At 50.1% G+C, this 20786-nt stretch overlaps 1 protein-coding gene across 1 annotated transcript in view; it reads right to left on the minus strand.

Moving 5' to 3' along the window:
* Positions 1–20786, minus strand: part of ABCE1 (ATP binding cassette subfamily E member 1) — a 670940-nt gene that overhangs the window by 32315 nt on the left and 617839 nt on the right. Inside the window, exons 15-16 of the mRNA XM_069631213.1 lie at positions 19348–19490; positions 19135–19257 (exon numbers count right to left, since the gene is read on the minus strand). Of these exons, the coding sequence (XP_069487314.1) occupies positions 19135–19257; positions 19348–19490 (266 nt within the window). The remainder of the gene's footprint in view (positions 1–19134; positions 19258–19347; positions 19491–20786) is intronic.

Here is a 20786-nt window from a genome sequence, read left to right on the forward strand (position 1 = left end):
CAATCAGATCGCCCCTTCTTGTAAAATGTGGGGAGAGAATGCAGAGGTTGTGTTGTAATTCCAAATACTGCAAACCTAGAAGCTGAAGAAAAGTCGACCACTGGAACCGAAACCGAAGAGGAAGATGAAGGAAATGCGGCGGAAATGATTTCCAGCGACCGGAGAGCCTGCTGTAGCCCTTCCTTCCAATCGACCTGGGGACTCTGAAAACGTCGACCCTGACCTAGAGCCTGGTGAGACCCACTAGACTCCAGAAGACCTGCTTTTTGTGCCATCCCACACTTTGCTGCGACCTTGCGTTGTCGCAATACCCCAATACCCTGGGACCTCAAGCCACTGTGCGGTGCACGGTCTTCTGAATCTCGCTGAAACTTCGTGGGTATCCTGGTGGATCTCCAGAGACACAAATCGAGTCAGAAAAGTCCCCTGAACAGAGTTCTGGACCTTTGTAATGACGAGAATTCAACTGCGATTTTCGGTCTTCCTCTGTGCTCCTTGAAAAGGTGCGAAATCCGCAGAACCGCATTCAGCCGCGAGGGAAACCTTGCCTAGAGACTTCTTCATCGATCCCTGCTGCAAAGTTCCTTCCAAGGTCTTGTTTCCTGTCACCATGACAAGGAATCCACTGACCGGGTATTTGGCTGCAGAGCCTAAGTCTTCCTTCTGCAAAATCATCTTCAATGCTGAGGTACTGTGTTGGCTTTGGTATGTATTTACCTTAAGCCAGTTAGGATTTCTGTGTAGCTGTGGGTTGTTTTTCTGTGATGGGGAGGCCTCTCATCCAGTGCACCGTCTCACTGCTAGAATTCTGCTGGGGTGTCTTCTGCAAAGCCCCTGAACCCTCTTCTAACCCTAGAAGTAAAGTACTTGCCTGTTTGCCCAGTTTTAATAAGGAACTCCGACTTTTGCTACTGAAGAACCTATTCTGACACTGCCTGTTGGTCACTAGTCCTAATGACCCCCCTTCTGCCACTGAGAACACTCATGCTCCAAGAATAAGGGAAAGACTTTAAAGGGATTGGGACTTCTGCCTAGAAAAGAAAATCAGTGTTTAAAAGTTGCTTGTAAAGAGTTGGTTGGTAACTTTAATTCTAAGAGTGAACCGTTACTGATCTTGAATGTGTGATGCACTATTCTTAAAAAGTATGGTTAACATCTTTTCTTCCTTAGCCACTGTTTTGCCCGTCTAATAGAAAGTAGATGTGAAGGTATTTTACTCTCCTGTGATTAGGTTGTGCCTCTTCCCAAAAGTAAAGTGTTGGTATCACCAGATTAGTGCTTTGAGGATAATTGTAGGAGTGTCCCCCAACTGGGTCTTGCTCCCCCCCCCCCCCCGACTTGCTGCTAGCCTGTCCAGAATAAGTCTACATTAGGTTGTTGCATACCCAGAATAACTGAGTCATTCAGTAAAGTGTGACATTGGGTTTTACTTTCCCCTTCATTGTGAGGTTAAAAAAGTATGTGGGTTTTACTTAGCTTGTGTTGGCTGTGTGCCATCCAACAATAAGTTACAAGAGTTACTGCTTACTTCAATCTGGGGTTCCCCGATTTCAAAAGCGCCTGTAATTGTATATTACATCCTTAGGTTTTACTCACCTAGTATAACTGTTATCACAAAAGTAGTTATAGGTTTTTACTGCACCTAGAATAAGTGTTCCACTATTCACCAAAAGGGAGTAGTTTCTTACCTGTAACTCCATTTCTCCAGCGTTGGTATCTTTCATGGATTCACATGCTGTGAATATTCCCCGTCAGGCTGGGAAACTCGGTCATTTTAACTTAGCGTTTTCCCATGGAAAACTTCGACACTTCAGTGTCCTATCAACGTCCTTTTTGGGTGCTTTAGTCCCCAATAGGACGTAGGGTATAAATAGCCCTGCCCCCGCGGCTTCCCTTCAGATGTTAACCTCCAAAGTAGAGGAAACCCGAACCAGGTTTGCCTGTAGGGGCGGCCGGCGGTCCCGTGTGAATCCATGAAAGATACCAACGCTGGAGAAATGGAGTTACAGGTAAGAAACTACTCGCTTCTCCAGCATTGGATCTTTCATGGATACACCTGCTATGAATAGATTACATAGCAGTACCAATCATGCATGGTGCAGTGTAAAGGCAAACCAATATAGAAACAGAATCACATATACAATACAAAGAACCCCATCCAGTGATCAAGTTCAAAACAAATACCCTGACGCTGCGGGGCTTACCTTATTGAAACAGGCATTGCAGGACCGCCCATCCCACCTACACATCCTCACCATGCTGCTTCTCCAGAAAGCAATGCCGGGTAAAGGTATGCAGCACCGCCCAGGAGGCCGCCTGGCAAATGTCCACCAGCAGAATCCCCAACCATAATGCTGCCGATGAAGCCATAGACCTCATCGAGTGTCCCTTCGGAGTCCTTCCCAAAGGCTTTCCAGCTTTAGAGTGGCAGAACGAAATAGCAGAGGACACCCAACGAGAAAGTCCTTGTTTGGAGATTGCCCATCCTTTGACAGACAGCTCATAAGCCACAAACCGCTGTTTTGATTGTCTGAAATCTTGAGTACGATTCAAACACAACTTTAACGCCCTCCTCACATCCAGCAAATGCAAAGCTTGTTCTGCAGGCGTGGAGGCTGAAGCAAAAAACGAGGGCAACACAATAGAAGAACAAGTTACTCTCTTACCTGGTAACGTTCTTTCGATGGGATGGTCCGACGACGTATTCCATATCTATGACAGTAATCACCACAGCTGTGCTGCTTCGGAAAATCTTTTGGCGTCTGCATCCTGCGTCAATGACGTCGATACGCCGCCCTCGAGGACCTCCTCCGACAGCCGACGTCACTGGATGTTTTAAGTAGGACGCACAATGCCCATAGCCTCAGTTGTAGTTTTTTCCCAGAACATTTGGCACCAGTCTTCTGCCAGTCTGACCACACAAAGCCTTGCGGAAAAGTAAGCTGCAATCGCATAAGAAATTCTGTGGCAGGGAGGGAGCGATAAGGAATACATCGAAGGGATTGGGTTCTCCGACGTATTCCATATCTATGACAGACTCCCAAAGCAGTACCAATGCAAGGAGGTGGGAAAAGAATTTAGAATACAGAAATTTAGAATGCCCAATCAAATTGCGGAGTAAAGGACCGCCTTGCCAAAGGCCAGATCCTGCCCACGGATGGAATCGAGGGAGTAGTGACGTACAAAAGTATGGACCGAAGCCTAGGTGGCTGCATCACAGATGTTACGAATAGGAACACCCCTCTGTAGGGCAGTAGAGGCAGCCATACCCCTGGTAGAATGGGCCCGCAAGCCGACCGGTGGGTCCTTACCCTCCAAGCGGTAACACTCAGAAAATAGCCAGAATAATCCAGCGAGACAAACTCTGCTAAATCACCGCTTTCCAGCGTAACGAATGAAGAGTTGATCGTCCACTCTGACCCGGGACATGAGTGAAATATAAAAGCTTAAAGCTCTCCTAGGATCGAGCCTATGGAGGTACCAGGTTGTGGAGGAGGATTAAAACGCCGGAAGACCAACCTTCTGGCCTAAATGAAATTCCGACACCACCTTCGGAAGAAAGGAAGGACGAACTCTAAGGACAACCCTGTCCTTATGAAATACAGTGAAGGGTGGCTTAACTGAAAGTAAGTAACTCACTCACACAGAGCGGAAGTGACCGCAACCAAAAATACAGTTTTAAGAGTTAACAGTCTCAAACGGCATGAATGCAAAGGCTCAAACGGAGCACCCATCAGAAACTTGAGAACAAGGTTCAAATCCCAACCAGGCACCTGGAAAGGTGACGGAGGGAACACATTAGTGAGCCCTTGAAGAACACTCTTCAGACGAGCGCTTAAATATGGACAGCGCCGCCAGGTAACCTTTAACGGTACCACCTTGCAAGCCCGTGTGGGCTAAAGAAAGCAAAAAAGACAGAACCACAGGAATGTCACATGCAAAAGGATCAACATTCTTAACTCTGCACCAGTCGCAGAACTTTCGGCAACGGTACAGGGACTTCGTTGCGGGCCGTCTGGCCGAAAGCAACACCTCCATCACGTCTTTAGGGAAGTCCCAATCCTTATACCTTAACCTTTCAGAAACGAAGCGTGAAGGTTTAGGGTTCTGACCTCTGGATGGAGAACCTGACCCCCTTCCCGTGAGAGCAGATCGTCTCGGTAGGGAAGACGACGTGGAGGGCAGATGGACAAGTCGAGAAGGTCCGGGTACCACGTCCTCCGGGCCCATGCCGGAGCAATGAGGAACATCCGGGAACCGTACCTCCGTAACCTCCGCAGTACTTGCGGGATGACAGGGACTGGAGGAAACGCGTACAGCAGTGGGAATGACCATGCCACCACGAACGTGTCTCCTAAGGCTCCTCTTGGAGGAAATTCCCACAAGCAGAACCTTTCGCACTTCTGGTTGACACTGGAGGCGAAGAGATCCACTTCAGGTGTCCCCCAAAGGGAAGGACGAACTCTAAGGACAACCCTGTCCTTATGAAATACAGTGAAGGGTGGCTTAACTGAAAGTAAGTAACTCACTCACACAGAGCGGAAGTGACCGCAACCAAAAATACAGTTTTAAGAGTTAACAGTCTCAAACGGCATGAATGCAAAGGCTCAAACGGAGCACCCATCAGAAACTTGAGAACAAGGTTCAAATCCCAACCAGGCACCTGGAAAGGTGACGGAGGGAACACATTAGTGAGCCCTTGAAGAACACTTTTCAGACGAGCGCTTAAATATGGACAGCGCCGCCAGGTAACCTTTAACGGTACCACCTTGCAAGCCCGTGTGGGCTAAAGAAAGCAAAAAAGACAGAACCACAGGAATGTCACATGCAAAAGGATCAACATTCTTAACTCTGCACCAGTCGCAGAACTTTCGGCAACGGTACAGGGACTTCGTTGCGGGCCGTCTGGCCGAAAGCAACACCTCCATCACGTCTTCAGGGAAGTCCCAATCCTTATACCTTAACCTTTCAGAAACGAAGCGTGAAGGTTTAGGGTTCTGACCTCTGGATGGAGAACCTGACCCCCTTCCCGTGAGAGCAGATCGTCTCGGTAGGGAAGACGACGTGGAGGGCAGATGGACAAGTCGAGAAGGTCCGGGTACCACGTCCTCCGGGCCCATGCCGGAGCAATGAGGAACATCCGGGAACCGTACCTCCGTAACCTCCGCAGTACTTGCGGGATGACAGGGACTGGAGGAAACGCGTACAGCAGTGGGAATGACCATGCCACCACGAACGTGTCTCCTAAGGCTCCTCTTGGAGGAAATTCCCACAAGCAGAACCTTTTGCACTTCTGGTTGACACTGGAGGCGAAGAGATCCACTTCAGGGGTCCCCCAAAGGGAAGGACGAACTCTAAGGACAACCCTGTCCTTATGAAATACAGTGAAGGGTGGCTTAACTGAAAGTAAGTAACTCACTCACACAGAGCGGAAGTGACCGCAACCAAAAATACAGTTTTAAGAGTTAACAGTCTCAAACGGCATGAATGCAAAGGCTCAAACGGAGCACCCATCAGAAACTTGAGAACAAGGTTCAAATCCCAACCAGGCACCTGGAAAGGTGACGGAGGGAACACATTAGTGAGCCCTTGAAGAACACTCTTCAGACGAGCGCTTAAATATGGACAGCGCCGCCAGGTAACCTTTAACGGTACCACCTTGCAAGCCCGTGTGGGCTAAAGAAAGCAAAAAAGACAGAACCACAGGAATGTCACATGCAAAAGGATCAACATTCTTAACTCTGCACCAGTCGCAGAACTTTCGGCAACGGTACAGGGACTTCGTTGCGGGCCGTCTGGCCGAAAGCAACACCTCCATCACGTCTTCAGGGAAGTCCCAATCCTTATACCTTAACCTTTCAGAAACGAAGCGTGAAGGTTTAGGGTTCTGACCTCTGGATGGAGAACCTGACCCCCTTCCCGTGAGAGCAGATCGTCTCGGTAGGGAAGACGACGTGGAGGGCAGATGGACAAGTCGAGAAGGTCCGGGTACCACGTCCTCCGGGCCCATGCCGGAGCAATGAGGAACATCCGGGAACCGTACCTCCGTAACCTCCGCAGTACTTGCGGGATGACAGGGACTGGAGGAAACGCGTACAGCAGTGGGAATGACCATGCCACCACGAACGTGTCTCCTAAGGCTCCTCTTGGAGGAAATTCCCACAAGCAGAACCTTTCGCACTTCTGGTTGACACTGGAGGCGAAGAGATCCACTTCAGGGGTCCCCCAAAGGGCGAAGATCTCCGGGAAAATCTCCTGAGCCAACTCCCACAAGTGAAAGATCGCGCTCTTCCTGCTCAGAGCGTCAGCCGACTCATTTTCCTCTCCGGCCAGATGAACTGCCGAGATCGAAACTTCCTGCTGGATTGCCCAGAACCAGCGCTGCATCGCCTCCCTGAAGTGACCCGCCCCCCCCCCAACCCTTTTTGTTGAGGTAGTGCATGGCCACTGTGTTGTCCGTCAGGATCAGGACATTCTTCCCTCGCACAGTCGGCAGAAAAGCCTTCAGGGCTAGCCTGACGGCCCTCAGCTCCAACAGATTGATATGGAGTCTGGACTCCGACAGAGACCAACGACCGCTGACTGTCAACTCATTGGCATGAGCTCCCCATCCCGTGAGGGATGCGTCCATCACGATCGTCACCTCGGGCCAGGGTAGCCAAAATGGAGCCCCCTTCATCAGATTTCCTTCGACGGCCCACCACAGAAGGTCCTGGGCGACCGAGGATGGCACCTGAACAGGGTCCGACATCCTGTCGGAGGACTGAGACCACTGGAGCTTGAGTGCCCATTGCAAAGATCTCCTCCGCAACCTGGCCTCTGGCACCAGAAGAATGCAGGATGCCATGAGGCCGAGCAATCTCAAGAACTCGAACGCTGGGAGACTCTGGGCAAGCTGAAACTTATGCACCATCTGCTGAATGTGATGAGCCCTCACCTGGGGAGGAAAACACTGCCCCAGGGACGTGTCGAGCACTGCTCCGATGTACTGGAGCCTCTGAGTTGGCGTCAAGTGGGACTTCTTTAAGTTGAGGGAGAAGCCCAGCTTGTGGAGGGAGTGGCAGGTGACAGACAGATGATCCAGGACTTGTTCGGGAGAGCGCGCCCTGATCAACCAACCGTCCAGGTAGGGGTAGACGTGAATCCCCCCTTTCCTGAGATGCGCTGCCACCACGACCATGAGCTTGGTGAAAACCCTCGGGGCGGAGGTCAATCCGAACGGCAGGACCCGAAACTGAAAGTGCGAGTCGCCAACCGCGAACCTCAGGTATTTCTTTTGCTTCGGATGGATCTGCACATGAAAATAAGCGTCCTTGAGGTCGAGAGACACCAACCAGTCCTGAAGTTGAAGGGTCTGGAGGACTTGAGAGTAACCATCTTGAACTTGTCCTTCCTGAGGAGTTTGTTCAAACCGCGCAAGTCCATGATGGGTCTCAATCCCCCGTCTTTCTTGGAAATCAAAAAATAAGGAGAATACCATCCCTTGTTCCTCTCCGCTACAGGCACAAGTTCTATGGTGCCTTTCTCCAGCAGGGATTGAATTTCCTGCGCAACGAGCGGATCCTGACTCTTCAAAGAGAGATTCCCTGGTGGATTGTCACGAGGCCTCTGCCGGAAAGGAAGACAGTAGCCGTGGGCTATGATCTCCAGAACCCACACATCTGAAGTAATGGCGCGCCACTACAAGATGCTGCGCCAGACTTCCCCCAACCGGCGAACCATGGGACATGGCCTCATGACTGAGCTGAAGCGGCTGCGGCGTTGCCTGAGGGTAAAGAGGCAACTGCCCGAGCGGCCTTGGCACCTCGAGTACCTTGTTTTCCACCTCTGGCACGCCTACGGTAGCCCCTTTGACTGGCAGCTCCTCTCGCTTTACCAAAGGATGAGTAATAACGAAAGGAACCTCCCCTCCATTGCTGTCCCCTAGGACGAAAAGGCGGAGGTTGGCAAACTGCAGCGCCCAACGACTTTGCTGCAGCTTTGGAGGTCTGCAACCTCTCAAGACTCGTCAGCCTTGCTGCCAAAAAGATGTTCCCCGTCAAAGGGCATGTTGAGGAGCCAGGCCTGCACATCAGGAGCAAACCCCCGACTTCCGCAACTACGCAAACCTGCGTATTACGGTGCTCGCCGCCATGGACCGGCTGACACAATCTGCCATGTCCAAACCCGACTGAACGGCCTCACACATGGCATCCTTGCCATCCTGGACCATAGCAAGAAAACCATCCCATTCGTCCCCTTCGGGAATATGTTCAGCCGCTAAGGAAACAGTTCCACAGAGTGTGCGTGAAACGTGACAAGGCACATATGGAGTTGGCCGTCTTAAGCGCCATACCCCCTAAAGAAAACACTTTCTTCGCCCAACCGTCAAAACGCTTGTCGTCCCTATCAGGAGGGATGGTAGGATACGACGCCTGCTTTGCCAGGGCCGTAGCCGCCTGCACCACCAAACTCTCCGGAGTGGGGTGCTTGGTCAAGTAGCAGGGGTCGCTACTGGCTGGGCGGTATTTCCGTGGCAAAGACTTGCCCACTGCCGGGAGACTCTCCAGTCAGGCCAAGCCACCGCCACCCTCCTCTGTAGAGCCATACAGAACGGCAGTACCGGTTCAGTTGGTGGACCTTGGTCAATGATATCCGTAAGGTCATCCTGAAGAAAATCCCATGGGGGAGCAGACCACCCCAAGTACTCGGTGACCCTAGACATAAGGCGCCGGTACGAGGAGTCGGCATGAGTGCCAGGCTCAGGCCTACAAAACTCCACCTCCGGAGAGGTGTCCAGACCACTGGCGTCGTGCAGGGACTGACGCAGGTCCTCAATTTGGCTATGGCCCGAGATAATCTCATCTGGCACCGTATCAGGAACCATGCCATCAGAGCCCTCATCCACCTCCGAAATGTACTCAAGATGGCGGTAAGAGGGCACAGAATGTGGAACAAAGCCATGCTTGACCTTGGCCAGAGCCTTCCTAGGGGGTTCCTCCGTGCCCCGGGGTACCCCAGTCGAAACAGCCTTGAACGGCAGAGTGAATCGGCGTCAACGCCGAACGCGGCAGCGACAGCATCGACACAGGGCTCGAGGGCGGAGCCCCGAGCGTGTCCCTCGACAGCCTGGGCGCCGATGGCGTTGACGACTTCTTCGGAGGCAGAGCCTCGAAAGAGTCCGACGACCTCGGCGCCACAGGCATCGACGTCTTCCTCGATGACACCACAGGTGCACACGGTCTCGAGCGCGTCAAGGACCGGGACCTGGAACAGGCATGACTAGAATGATTCCCCTTGTCCGAGCGGGACCTTTCCCGCGAATCGTGCCGACCACCCGAAACCGAAGGCGTACGAGCGATGCTTTTCGACCAATCACGACCGACGCCACTCGGAGATTCGAGAATCGCTAGCATTTTCTAGCCGACGGGCAGAGTCCTCGGATGAGGACAGGGAAGACGACCGATGACGGCACTTCTGGGAGTGCCTCGGAGAGGCAGAGGAGTGGCGGGACCTACTCCGGGACCGAGACCCACTGGACTTCTGACGACTATGCAGAGAGTCGCCCCTCGAATCGTCCGTCGAAAGCCCCGCAGACCTCGACTTCCGTGGCTTGGACACCTTACCTACCAACAGGTTCTTCTTGCGCTGCCGCAAGGCTTTGGACGTAAGCGACTGGCAGTCGACACAATCATCCGTGTCATGGGCCTCCCCGAGGCACCAGAGGCAGGCGTCGTGCGAGTCTGTCATCGACATCTTGGACCTGCAGTGCCTGCACTTCTTGAAGCCCGGACACGGGGTGGAAGACGAGGTAGACATCACGAAGGATAACTTCACAAACTAACAGGTTCGAAGAACCGATAAAGAACAGAAACTCCAAAGAGTCGAGGGGCGCAGAGATCTCCGAAGCGAACACGTTCGTGGAAAAAACAGAACTGAGGCTACGGGCGTCGTACTTTTAACATCCAGTGACGTCGGCTGTCGGAGGAGGTCCTCGAGGGCGGCGTATCGAAGTCATCGACGCAGGACGCAGAAAGATTTTCCGAAGCAGCACAGCTATGGTGATTACTGTCATAGATATGGAATGCGTCGGAGGACCCAATCCCCTCGAAGAGAGTTTGTGAAATGTTGTTGGAACTTTTGGGATAAAGTGCGTATTTGTAGCCAACACCACTTTGTCCTTCGAGAGCCTCAAGTAAGGAGGGTCCACAACCAATGCTTGTAACTCAGACATCCTTCTGGCCGAAGTAATGGCACCAGAAAAGCCACCTTCCATGACAAAAACTGCAAATGAGTCGTCAACATTGGTTCAAACGGTGGTCTCATCAGACCCGACAGAACCACATTAAGGCTCCACACCGGCTGACACTTCTTGACTGGAGGAAAAGTACGAAACAACCCCTTCAAGAAATGCTTGATTAGACGATCACTAAACAGAGGCGCTGCATGTCGCCTCAGAGCAAATCTAGAAATCGCTGCCAAGTGTACCTTTACGGAGGATAGCGCCAGGCCCCTTTTCGCCAACTGCAACAGGTAGGGAAGAACTTGCTCAGGTGAAATCTTCAAAGGGTCCACCCCCGGCTGGCCCCAACACCACCGACAAAACCTTTTCCATTTACACATTTACACACATAGGAGACGTTTGCAGGCCAAACTGTAGTCAAGAGCCAAGTTGTCAGGCTGAGAGATCCCGGATTGTGGTGCCACACAGAGCCCTTGTCCTGAGACACAAGGTCCGGCGTGGCTTCAAACCGAATCGGTTCCGCTACGGACAGATGGAGATCCGAGAACCACTGCTGCCTGGCCTGGAACGGAGCCAGCAGAATCAAACAGCATGGGTATCTCCAAATCCACTGGAGGGTCAGTCGAATGAGCGGAAATGGAGGCAATGCATACCTGAACCGGCCTCTCCACAGGAACGAGAACGCATCCCCTAGAGACTCGGAGTGAGCCCACCTGCTGGGGAACTCCATGCACTGTTTGTTCTTCCCCGTTGTGAAGAAATCCAACGGAGGATGGCACCATTTCTCGTAGATCATGGACACCTGCTGCTCCTTCAGATGCCCTTTGTGGAGCTGGCCTACATCCCTGTTGAGCACGTCTGCCTGGACATTCAACACTCCCGGCAGATGAAACGCCACAATGTCAATGTCATGCAACAGAGCCCAATGCCAAAGTTCCTGTGCTTCTTTCGACAGCACCCTGGAATGCGTGCCCCCGTTTTCTGAGATAAAACATAGTGGTGGTATTGTCTGTCAACACCCTCACCACCGAACCGCGTATGCGCGGCAGAAACGATTTCAGGGCCCAACGTACCACTCTCAACTCAAGCACATTGATGTGGAACCGAGACTCCACCTGAGACCACAGGCATTGAAGCTGTGAGCTGCCGAGATGCGCCCTCCATCCTGTGAGAGGCATCCTCCACAATCGTAAATTGGCACTCCGGTTCCAGCAACAGCATGCCCTGAACCAGATTTTCTGAGCACTGCCACCAGCGAAGAGCTTCCAACCAGACTGCTGTTGATTACCACCTTGTCGGACCACGAGCTGCACATCTGAGCCCACCGGTCCGTGAGTAACTCCTGCACCGGCCTCATGAAGAGACGACAGTTCGGCAACAGCGGAATGCATGACGCCATGGCCCAAACAGTGACATGTAGGTCTGGACCGACACCTTTGCACCAATCTTCCACTCTGCCGCCCTCTGCCGGAGCTTCATTACCCTCTCGCCCGAGGGCTTCACAATTCCCAGATGAGTCTGAAACTTTTCCCCCAGAAACACCAAGTCCTTGGAAGGCAACAGAAAGGACTTCTCGAAGTTTATGGCCAAGCCTAGCCGTTGCAACAGCTGCATGGTAGCATGCCAAGACTTTCATGTGCTTCCCTTGGTGATGAAACACGCACCAGCGAGTCGTCCAGGTACAGGTATACGTGATGACCCTCCTGTCGGGGCCACGCCGCCACCGGCACCAAACATTTTGTAAACGTCCTGGGAGACAACTTTAAACCAAACGGGAGTACCCGAAGCTGGTTATCTTCTCCTACGACAAACCGCAGGAACTTGTGGTGCTGTCGATGCAGAAATGTGGAAGTATGCGTCCTGTAAATCCAACGACGCCAGAAACTCGTCCAGCTGCACTGACCAAATGACTTCTGAAGAGTGAGGATCTTGAACTTCAGGCATTGCAGAGTCTTGTACAACGCCCGAAGATCCAGAATGGGCTGCCACTTGTCGTTGGGTTTTTTCACCACAAAGTAGCGAGAATAAACCCCTTGGCCTTTCTCTGCCACCAAACCAATTCTATATCCCCTTTCTGTAGCACAAGTACAACCTCCTGCCGCAGGATGTGAAGGTGAGGTTGCACAGCATACACTGGAGGAATGGACACCGGGGAACACTTGAATTCCAGCGAGTGACCCAGACGCACCGTGTCCAACACCCAACGGTCCAACGTAATATTGCACCACTCGTCCATGTGCACTGCCCCCCCACCCCACTTCCCCCCCAGCAGATTGTCCTGAAGACAGTCCTTGTTGTGGCTTAGCCTGTCTCCCTTTAGAGGAGGAGGGCTGCGCACCTCTTTTCCTTGAGGCCTGAAATTCCTGACTCTTCTGTGCCGACCTCCTATCCCCGTGGGAGGAATATCCAGACTGACCGTAACCCCGGTCTCTGGAGGAAGTAAACCGGGCATTCCCTGAAGCCCCTCAGAACAGACAAAAGGAGCGAAAAGAGCGTACACTCTGCAAAGCTCCCAACGATTTAGCAGTCTGTGTCCCCCTTCATTCCTTTGAAGGCCTCATCAATTTTCTCGCCAAACAACTGCTCCCCCTCACATGGCATCTCCACAACCTTATAATGTACCTCTGGGCGAAAGTCTGTGCACTTTAGCCAGGCTTGGCGACGCAGCACTAGGCCGTTGTTAATCTGCTTAAAGCCGGACTCCGCTAGGTCAACAGCAATATTAATACTGTGATTGGAAGCTTCCTCCCCTTTACGCACCAAAAGCATGGCAGACTTGCGGTGCTCCTCCGGCAGATGTTCCAAAATAGGTGCTAGCCTACGCCAAAGCTCACAATCACAGCGTGCCATGATCACTAAGGAATTGGCCGCTTTCACCGTCGTCGCCCCAACAGTCAAAACCTTCTTCCCGAAGGCATCCTGTCTCCTGCCGTCACTGTCCGGAGGGGTAACACACTTGTGCTGACTCTGGGTTTTACGGCTGGCCGCCGCCGACACCACAGACTCAGGAGTGGGCTGCAACACTAAGCACTTCGGGGTAGAGTCCGGGGCCTTAAACTTCTTCTGCAGCCTCCCTTTAACAGCCGGTTCCAAGAAGGGATGTTGCATCGTGCGCAGGCCCTCCTGCCACAACGTGGTCCAGGATAGGCACAGAGAATACAGCGTTCCGTCTCTTGCCCATGTGGTCGAACAGGAAGCACTCTTTTCGCTCTTCCTCAGGAGTCAATCCAAATTCTACACATGCCTTAGCCATCATGGCGTGGAACGCCCCCAACATCATCGGGAGGGGATGGCTGCGCTGGACTACGAGGCTGTTCCACCTCACCGTCCGAATCCCACACTACGTTACTCGTCGCTGACGAAGAACCAGTAGACATGGTCTCCCGAGGCACACTGTCCGACTCCAGCAGCTCACCCTCCTCGGGGTAGGAACATGGACGATCTTCACTCACTGGCAGAGGCACTGGCAACCCAGCCATAGCCGACTAATGCGGCGGAACACCAGCAGCATCCATGACAGGCCCCACATTCAGAGGGGGTAACCTCGAATACAGCTGGCCCAACAAGGATTGCAGCGTGGATAGCACCTGGAGCAACAACATAGCCTGCTGGTTCACCAGCGGGTAACTAGCCGGACCAGCCCTCGCAGCCACCGACGTCGAAGGTCCAACACACTGCAGCTCCAAGGCAGACGGCCCAAAGGCAGACGGCCCCAACACCGGCTCCCGGTCGTCGTCCACCTCTGAGGACACCAAAAAAGCAGCTGTCTCTTGATGTAGAATGGCGTCCGGCATCAGCGAGTCAAAGGCGGAAGCCTGCCACGCACCACTCGTCGGCACCAATCCATCCGTATCCATCCTCGACTATGAGAAAAGCATCGGGCCTTTATCAAACCCTGGCGTCGCCGGAGCAGATGACACATCCGTCGACGGTACCGGAGATGGCAGAGTAACCGTCGACGACGGGACCCGTCGACGAGGACGTCGTCGGAACTGCCACCTTCGATGCAGATTTCGCAGGCGAAACGGCCTGCTTAGCAACACTGGACCGGTGCTTAGAGGACTCCCTGCTAGAGGACGACCGGTGATGGTCCCCTGAAGAGGAGCGCTTTGACTAATCTTTCCTGGCCTTCTCCTGAGACGCCGACTTCTCAGGCCTACCTCCAGACCCCCGGGAATAGTCTGATCAACCATATTTGGATGAAGCAGCCCCCTTCGACAGTTGCTTACTCGAAGAGGTTCTACCACTTTTCCCGACCTCCGACCCAGGAGCAGGATGAGATTTCTTAGGCTCGGCCGACGTCACCCAGCGATGATCCACCACCTGTACAGGCCATTCAGATGACAAGCTCCAGACCAACCCCACCTCTGAGGCGGTGTAGGTGCCATCATTAAGCCAACAAAGCAAACGCCGATTGCGGTCCTTAAAGAGTCTTTTGCGAAAACCCTCTACAAATCTCTCAAGAGTCGGAAGAGTGATGGGGGTAAAGGCAGTAGATGCAGTTCATATGCCCGTCCACCTCATACACCTTCAGCCCGCAAGTCGCACAGGGCCGGAACAGAGACTTCTTCCAGAAGACATCGCAAAACACAATAGCACAAGCATGTGCAAAAAAGCACAGCGAACATGAGGTGATCCCAACACTTTGGAGACAGTTGAAATCTGAAGGGAAGCCGCAGGGGCGGGGCCATTTATACCCTACGTCCTATTGGTGGGGACTAAAGCACCCAAAAAGTACATTGATGGCACACTGAAGTGTCGAAGTTTTGCATAGGAAAACGCTAAGTTAAAATGACCGAGGTTACCAGCCTGACGACGGGGAATATTCACAGCATGTGAATCCATGAAAGGTCCAATGTTGGTGAAGTATATTGTACAGTTGACTGATTAAGTGATTTGTACTGAGAATCATACAACTGGAAGGGTCTACCGCCCTAGCATTACAGAATGTAATTGTGAAAAGTAACCATTGGTTTGTACCCCAAGAATAGGCTTGAACTATATTGAATGTGTATGAAAAGGGTTCGACTTCCCTAGAACTACCGTTAGGTATTTTCAAATAAGGTCTATACTTGGGTCTGTGTACTTTCAAGTATAGTGTGTTTTTATACTGTGATTTCATATAATGTTTTAGTGCTTACTTACCCCAAGATTTATCTGGGCATACCTGTATTTAAATAAATCCTTTATTTTTTACAATACAAAGTGTTTCTTTGGATCATTTGTATTACAATTTCACTTGTATTGATTCTACAGCCCTCTCTCCCTCCTAAAATAAGCCTGGCTGCTCTGTCTACGCTACCATTAACTCAGGTGGTACAGCCTTATACTAAGAGTGGAGTGTTGTACTGCCTCAGTTGAATGGTTTTACTAAGCCCTTAAATGGACCTCAGAAAAACTGTCCTAACATGCACTACAACAACTCTGACTGCAGGTAATAGGAAACCCAACCTTTAGTATAAGCTTGTACTACACCGTTTTGGTACCGTGTTGAGCAGCCATATTTATCTCAAGAGGGGTCAATGTGAGCTGTAGGGGAGTTACACAGATTCACAGTGAAAAGTATTCAAATAAACACTTATACACAAGGTTTCTTGAATACACAATTAGTAATTTATCAGTCAGTTAGAATAATCCTTTTTCAGAAGGGAGCAACATAAAAAGCAACACAAAAATATACTTCAATACTATATACTCTTAGTTTCTAAATCAGTAAAGACCCTTTTGGGATGGCCCACAGACAACCTAAACCCTCAGGTGACTTCAATAGCTAGGGTGCTGTGGGACATTAATATCTTACGGTTTGCATTTAGAATACGGTTAGAAGTTGGCAAAAGGAAAAAGGTTGCTAGAACAAACAAGATAACACACATTCTTAAGCAGGCAAATACTTTTGGACCCCCTAAGCAGAGTCATTCAGTATAGTAGGCTAGGCCAAAGTCAATGGGCAAAAGTCTTATATAGGATGAAGCACCTCTGGTAGGTAAGTAGAAACGTCTTTGCACAATGTTTTTGAAGACTGAAGAAAAGAAGAATCAAATGTAGGGCCACAAGCTGTTTAGACTTGAGAGGTAGAAGATGCAAGCAACTCTACATTGAGAGGCAAGTTCTCTCAGACTTTTACAGTACCTTTGTATTGGAGAAAAAGTGCAGCAGAGGACTTCCGTTCCTGAACAGTTCTGCAGATCTCACTGTTCCTGGGCCTCATATGGGGGGACAAGAGGGAGGACTTCTGGGGACTCCTGCACTGCAATGGGACTGCACCGCTCGCAACCGGCAATCTTTCCACCAAGTGGCACTTTGGTGTTTCAGCTCCTCGTGACGACTGCAAATAGCAACACAGCGGTTCCTCACTGTCGAGATGGAGTTTCCTTGCTTCTGGGGTCCCGCACTCTGTTGTGGGGGCTCAGGCACGGTCAGTCCTGCTTCCTGGGAGTCCGGAGGATTACCTGGAGCTCTTGGCCAACTTAAAAGCAACGCACCCAATCTGGTGTTCCTCTCACTGGCTATTCGGTTTCCAGCAGCAACTCTGTGCAAATGCAACCAGCTCTGAGAAGGATGTCCAGGTGGCATACTTTGGAGTTGATTGGTCGCACCAACTCAAGGGGAGAAGTCGTCCTTGCAGGGGCTTCTCTGTCGATATGAATTTGGAGTTTCAGTACAGCAGTAGGGCTTCACTGTGCAAACCAACGGTCCAGGAGTTGCAGCAGGCATCCTCTTCAAGCTTTTCTTTGGTTTCTTCGTCCAGTGGTCGACTCTGCCTTCCAAGCCAAATGCCTCGCCTTTCATTCAGTTCTCTCCCATTCATTCCAGCCTAGCGGTCATTCACCAAGCAGGGTGGCTGTCCTTGCCGGACAGTCAGCCGGCCAATCACTACAGAGCGCATTTGGCTCTCCTGGGAGACTAAGCACAGGGTGTTTAGGGCACCCTCCCTCACTTCCTGCCCACCCCAGACACCCTGGAGCCAGAGGCGGGCTTCACTCGTGAATCCCGCCAAAGGCAAAGCGAACAATGGGACCAAACCTGGTTTGGCGCGCGGAGTAAATCTCAAGAAGGACCTTTCCACAAAGAAATGGGGAAAAAAGAAGACTGGGCCATTTTGACAAAGATGGCACCCTTGGGTGCTTTACTGCAGCTGTGAACACAGACCGCAGTAAACACACACCACGGTAGTTAAAACAAAACCACTGCCACCAGCCATTCAGTGAGGAATGGGTAACATAAAATTGTTACATGAGAAGCTAGACAAAGGGGATACTAGGTAACCCCTCCAGCACCCTATTGTAAGTGTGTGTGTGCCGGGTCTAGAAAGTTACAAATGTAAGTAAAGTCAATTTCATTTTCCTGCTCTTGGAAACAGTTCATCTCCGAGAAGGTATTTAAATCTTTGGGAAATCTGAAAGACTTCCCTGTGTCACTGCACTGAAGGTGCGGTGCGACACAATGTAAAAGATGATGCCTATGGAGTTTGTCAGACTCCACAACCAAAAGAAACTGTGTTAAAAATCACATTAAAATACGTGAGCGAGTGGGGAAAAAGGGTCTCTCTCTCCAGGTAAAAAAATCAAGTCCTCAAAATCCAGCAAGTTGCTGGGTGTCTCTAATGTGGAGGGAATTAGCACATTTCTGAGAATACTCCTTAACAGCACTCATGGGTGCTTTACTTCAGCTGCAATTGCAGCCCAGGGTAGAAACACTCAAAGGTAGTAAAAAGTAAACTGCTGCCACCAGCCATTAATTGTGGAAAGGGTAACAAAAATGTTACATGAGAAACAAGGCAAAGGGGATTCTAAGTAACTCCTCCAGCACCCTTTTGTAAGATCGTGTGTGCTGGGTCTGGAAAGTTACAAACTAAGTAAAGTCAATTTCACTTCACTGCTCTTGGAAACAGTAGTTTAACCAAGAGAAGGTATTTAAATCTTTGGGAAATCTAAGAGCCTTCTCTGTGCCACTGCACTGAAGGTGCTGTGTGTCACAATGTAAAAAAGATGATGCCTATGGAGTTTGTTAGACTCCAAAGTCAAAAGAAACAGTGTTCAAATTAATGAAAAATACATGAGTGGGAAGGTCACACTCGCTCCAGGATACAAATTTAGAGTCTTTAAGTCCAGCAAAAGAGCGGGGGGTCTCCAAGGTAGAAGGGAATTGTCACATTTCTGAGATTCTTCCCAGCAAGCATTCAGTCTCCAGAATGTGTACTTGGACCAGACATTTCCAGAACACACATCCGGGCTCACACAAACCTCCCCCTTTGCCCATGAAAAAAGCAGCTTTCCCTAGGAAAGGTCATTCCATATGTTGCTTTTAATGATTTGAGAAGGCAGGAAGAATGCCAAAGAACAACATGGCCAAAAGCCAAGTAAAAACCTCATGACATAGCCAGCTTAGGGTGATCAGCACTCTTGGTAGCCATTTGCCTTAAGTGCAAAAGTGCACGAGTAAAACATTACAAAAAAATATAACTGCTGCACTAGGCACATTGTAAAAGTAACCAAAAAAGCCATTACAGAAAAAGTTAAGAATCCTAATCGCACTTCACTTTAAGGTGATGTGTGCAATTGCAAAAATACAAGACATTCACAAAGAGAGACAGTCTCTCAGTACTGAGAGTCTACTGGACTAATCAGTTTCCCCATAAGAATGCGTAAAAGGGCCACAGAAATAAAGCATATAGGTTTACTTACCTCCAAAAAGACAGGTCAGGAGTCCAAACAAAGAAAAAAGAATGGGTATCCCACAGAAGCCTGTTGGCGCAAAGCAGCAACAAGACAATCTTTTGCATCACATTGCCACATTTTCTTGGGTTGTACAAGCATGGATCACTCCATGATTCTAACCAAAAATGGAATCTGGTAGGAACAGGAGGATATACAGTCTGTGGTTTAACTTTAATTTGGAAATTGCAGTCTTACCTGTTTGCCCGAGTGTCCTTAGATGGATTACCATCAAAGACAATTACACGATCCGCTAGATAGGTGGCCATGATGAAGTCATGTTCTACAACAAAGGCAGTCTTTTTGGCATGAAGAATGAAACTGAAAAGTGAAAGATCATTATTAACATTGATTTTTAATTGAGAACTTAAGATGAAAGTTTGTCATCACCAATCATAAAAAGAAAATTACCGCTTGATGACCCTTGCAGCCATTAGACGCTGCTCAGAGTCCAAGTATGCAGATGGTTCATCAATTAGATAGACATCTGCAGGCTTGCCGAGACACAGAGCCAATGCCACACGCTGCAGCTCACCACCAGACAATGTCTGCACCTGTTGGGGAATGAAAACACTGGATCAATAACAGCATAACTATTTTAACAGGCTCATTTGATCTGAACCACCTGTGCAGTGTTTGGGGGATATATTGTTTTAGGGGTAAACTAACCTTTGCTTCATGTAACCAGTTATCTTGCAGTAACCAAGGAGGTCTTTAACATCATAGCGGATGAGGAAATCTACAAAGTCCTCATTGATTTTATGGTAATCCCTTCATTTTAAAATACACATTTTTGTATAATACATTCTTGAGTCATCCCGTTTCGAAATGAGCTAATAGAAGATTGTACCCAATTTTTCATGGTACTCCATTCTGAACCTCAGTAAAGAGTGAAGGACTTCATGGGCTCTACTGGTATTAAAAACTCATTCCTGCAGGATAAACAGATATCCAAGGCGAGCACTCAAATAACAGAGCTACTGTACCAGTAGCTGCATGCTACTTGATCTTGACCAGTATTTATTTATTTCATTTATAATGTGCATAAACAAGGCCCGTAAGCATAATAGCACTAGGACAGGACACAGAGAATCATCACAAATAAGCTGTGGGGAGTCAGAATTCACGGGAGAACAGGGGTGCAAGGTCAGTGAAAGAAAAGTTTTGAGGTCATGTTTGAATTTCGGGAAGCTTGAGCATCCTCTCAAGTTCGGGGGCAGGGCATTCCAGCATCTAGGGGCGCAGTGCGGGAAGGACCCCGTTGCCACTATGGTCAGTTTTGTTTTGGGGATTATTAAGAGAATAGATTTGTTAGAGCGGAGGACTCTCTGAGAGGGAGCCAGGATAGCCTATTGGCCAAGTAGCTAGGGCTGCAGACACCTGCGGGAGAGGCAAAGGGTTTGGTAGGTGACTCTACTCTCCACCGGGAGCCCGTTTAGGGCCCTACGTGCGCCAGAGACTTGGTCAGGTCTCCCCAGGCCCTCTACCACCTGCACAGAATTGTTTTGGATCACCTGCAGGTAGGCCATTTCCCCATTGCCTTGTAAGAGACCGGCACAGTAATCCAGACGTGCTACAATGATTGCCCTGGCAATGGTGGCGCAATTGGTATTGTATCCAATGAAATAACAGACTAAAAACAAGACAAACAAGCCTTCACATTTTGCAAATCAGCGCATTTATCTAGACACACCAAGTGCATGGTTAGTTTTTAGAGCCCATTTCCCACAAACATTTGTTTTGTGGATGGAAGCAACAGGCATGGTGATGTAGCTTTTGCTTTTTAAGCATAACCCAAGGCACCAGTCAGGAGAAAGACTACGGTTATACAACCAAGAAGATCACTGTTA

The sequence above is a fragment of the Ambystoma mexicanum genome, chromosome 6q, assembly GCF_040938575.1.
Source record: "Ambystoma mexicanum isolate Mex_15411 chromosome 6q, UKY_AmexF1_1, whole genome shotgun sequence".
In the NCBI taxonomy this organism is placed as follows: Eukaryota; Metazoa; Chordata; class Amphibia; order Caudata; family Ambystomatidae; genus Ambystoma; species Ambystoma mexicanum.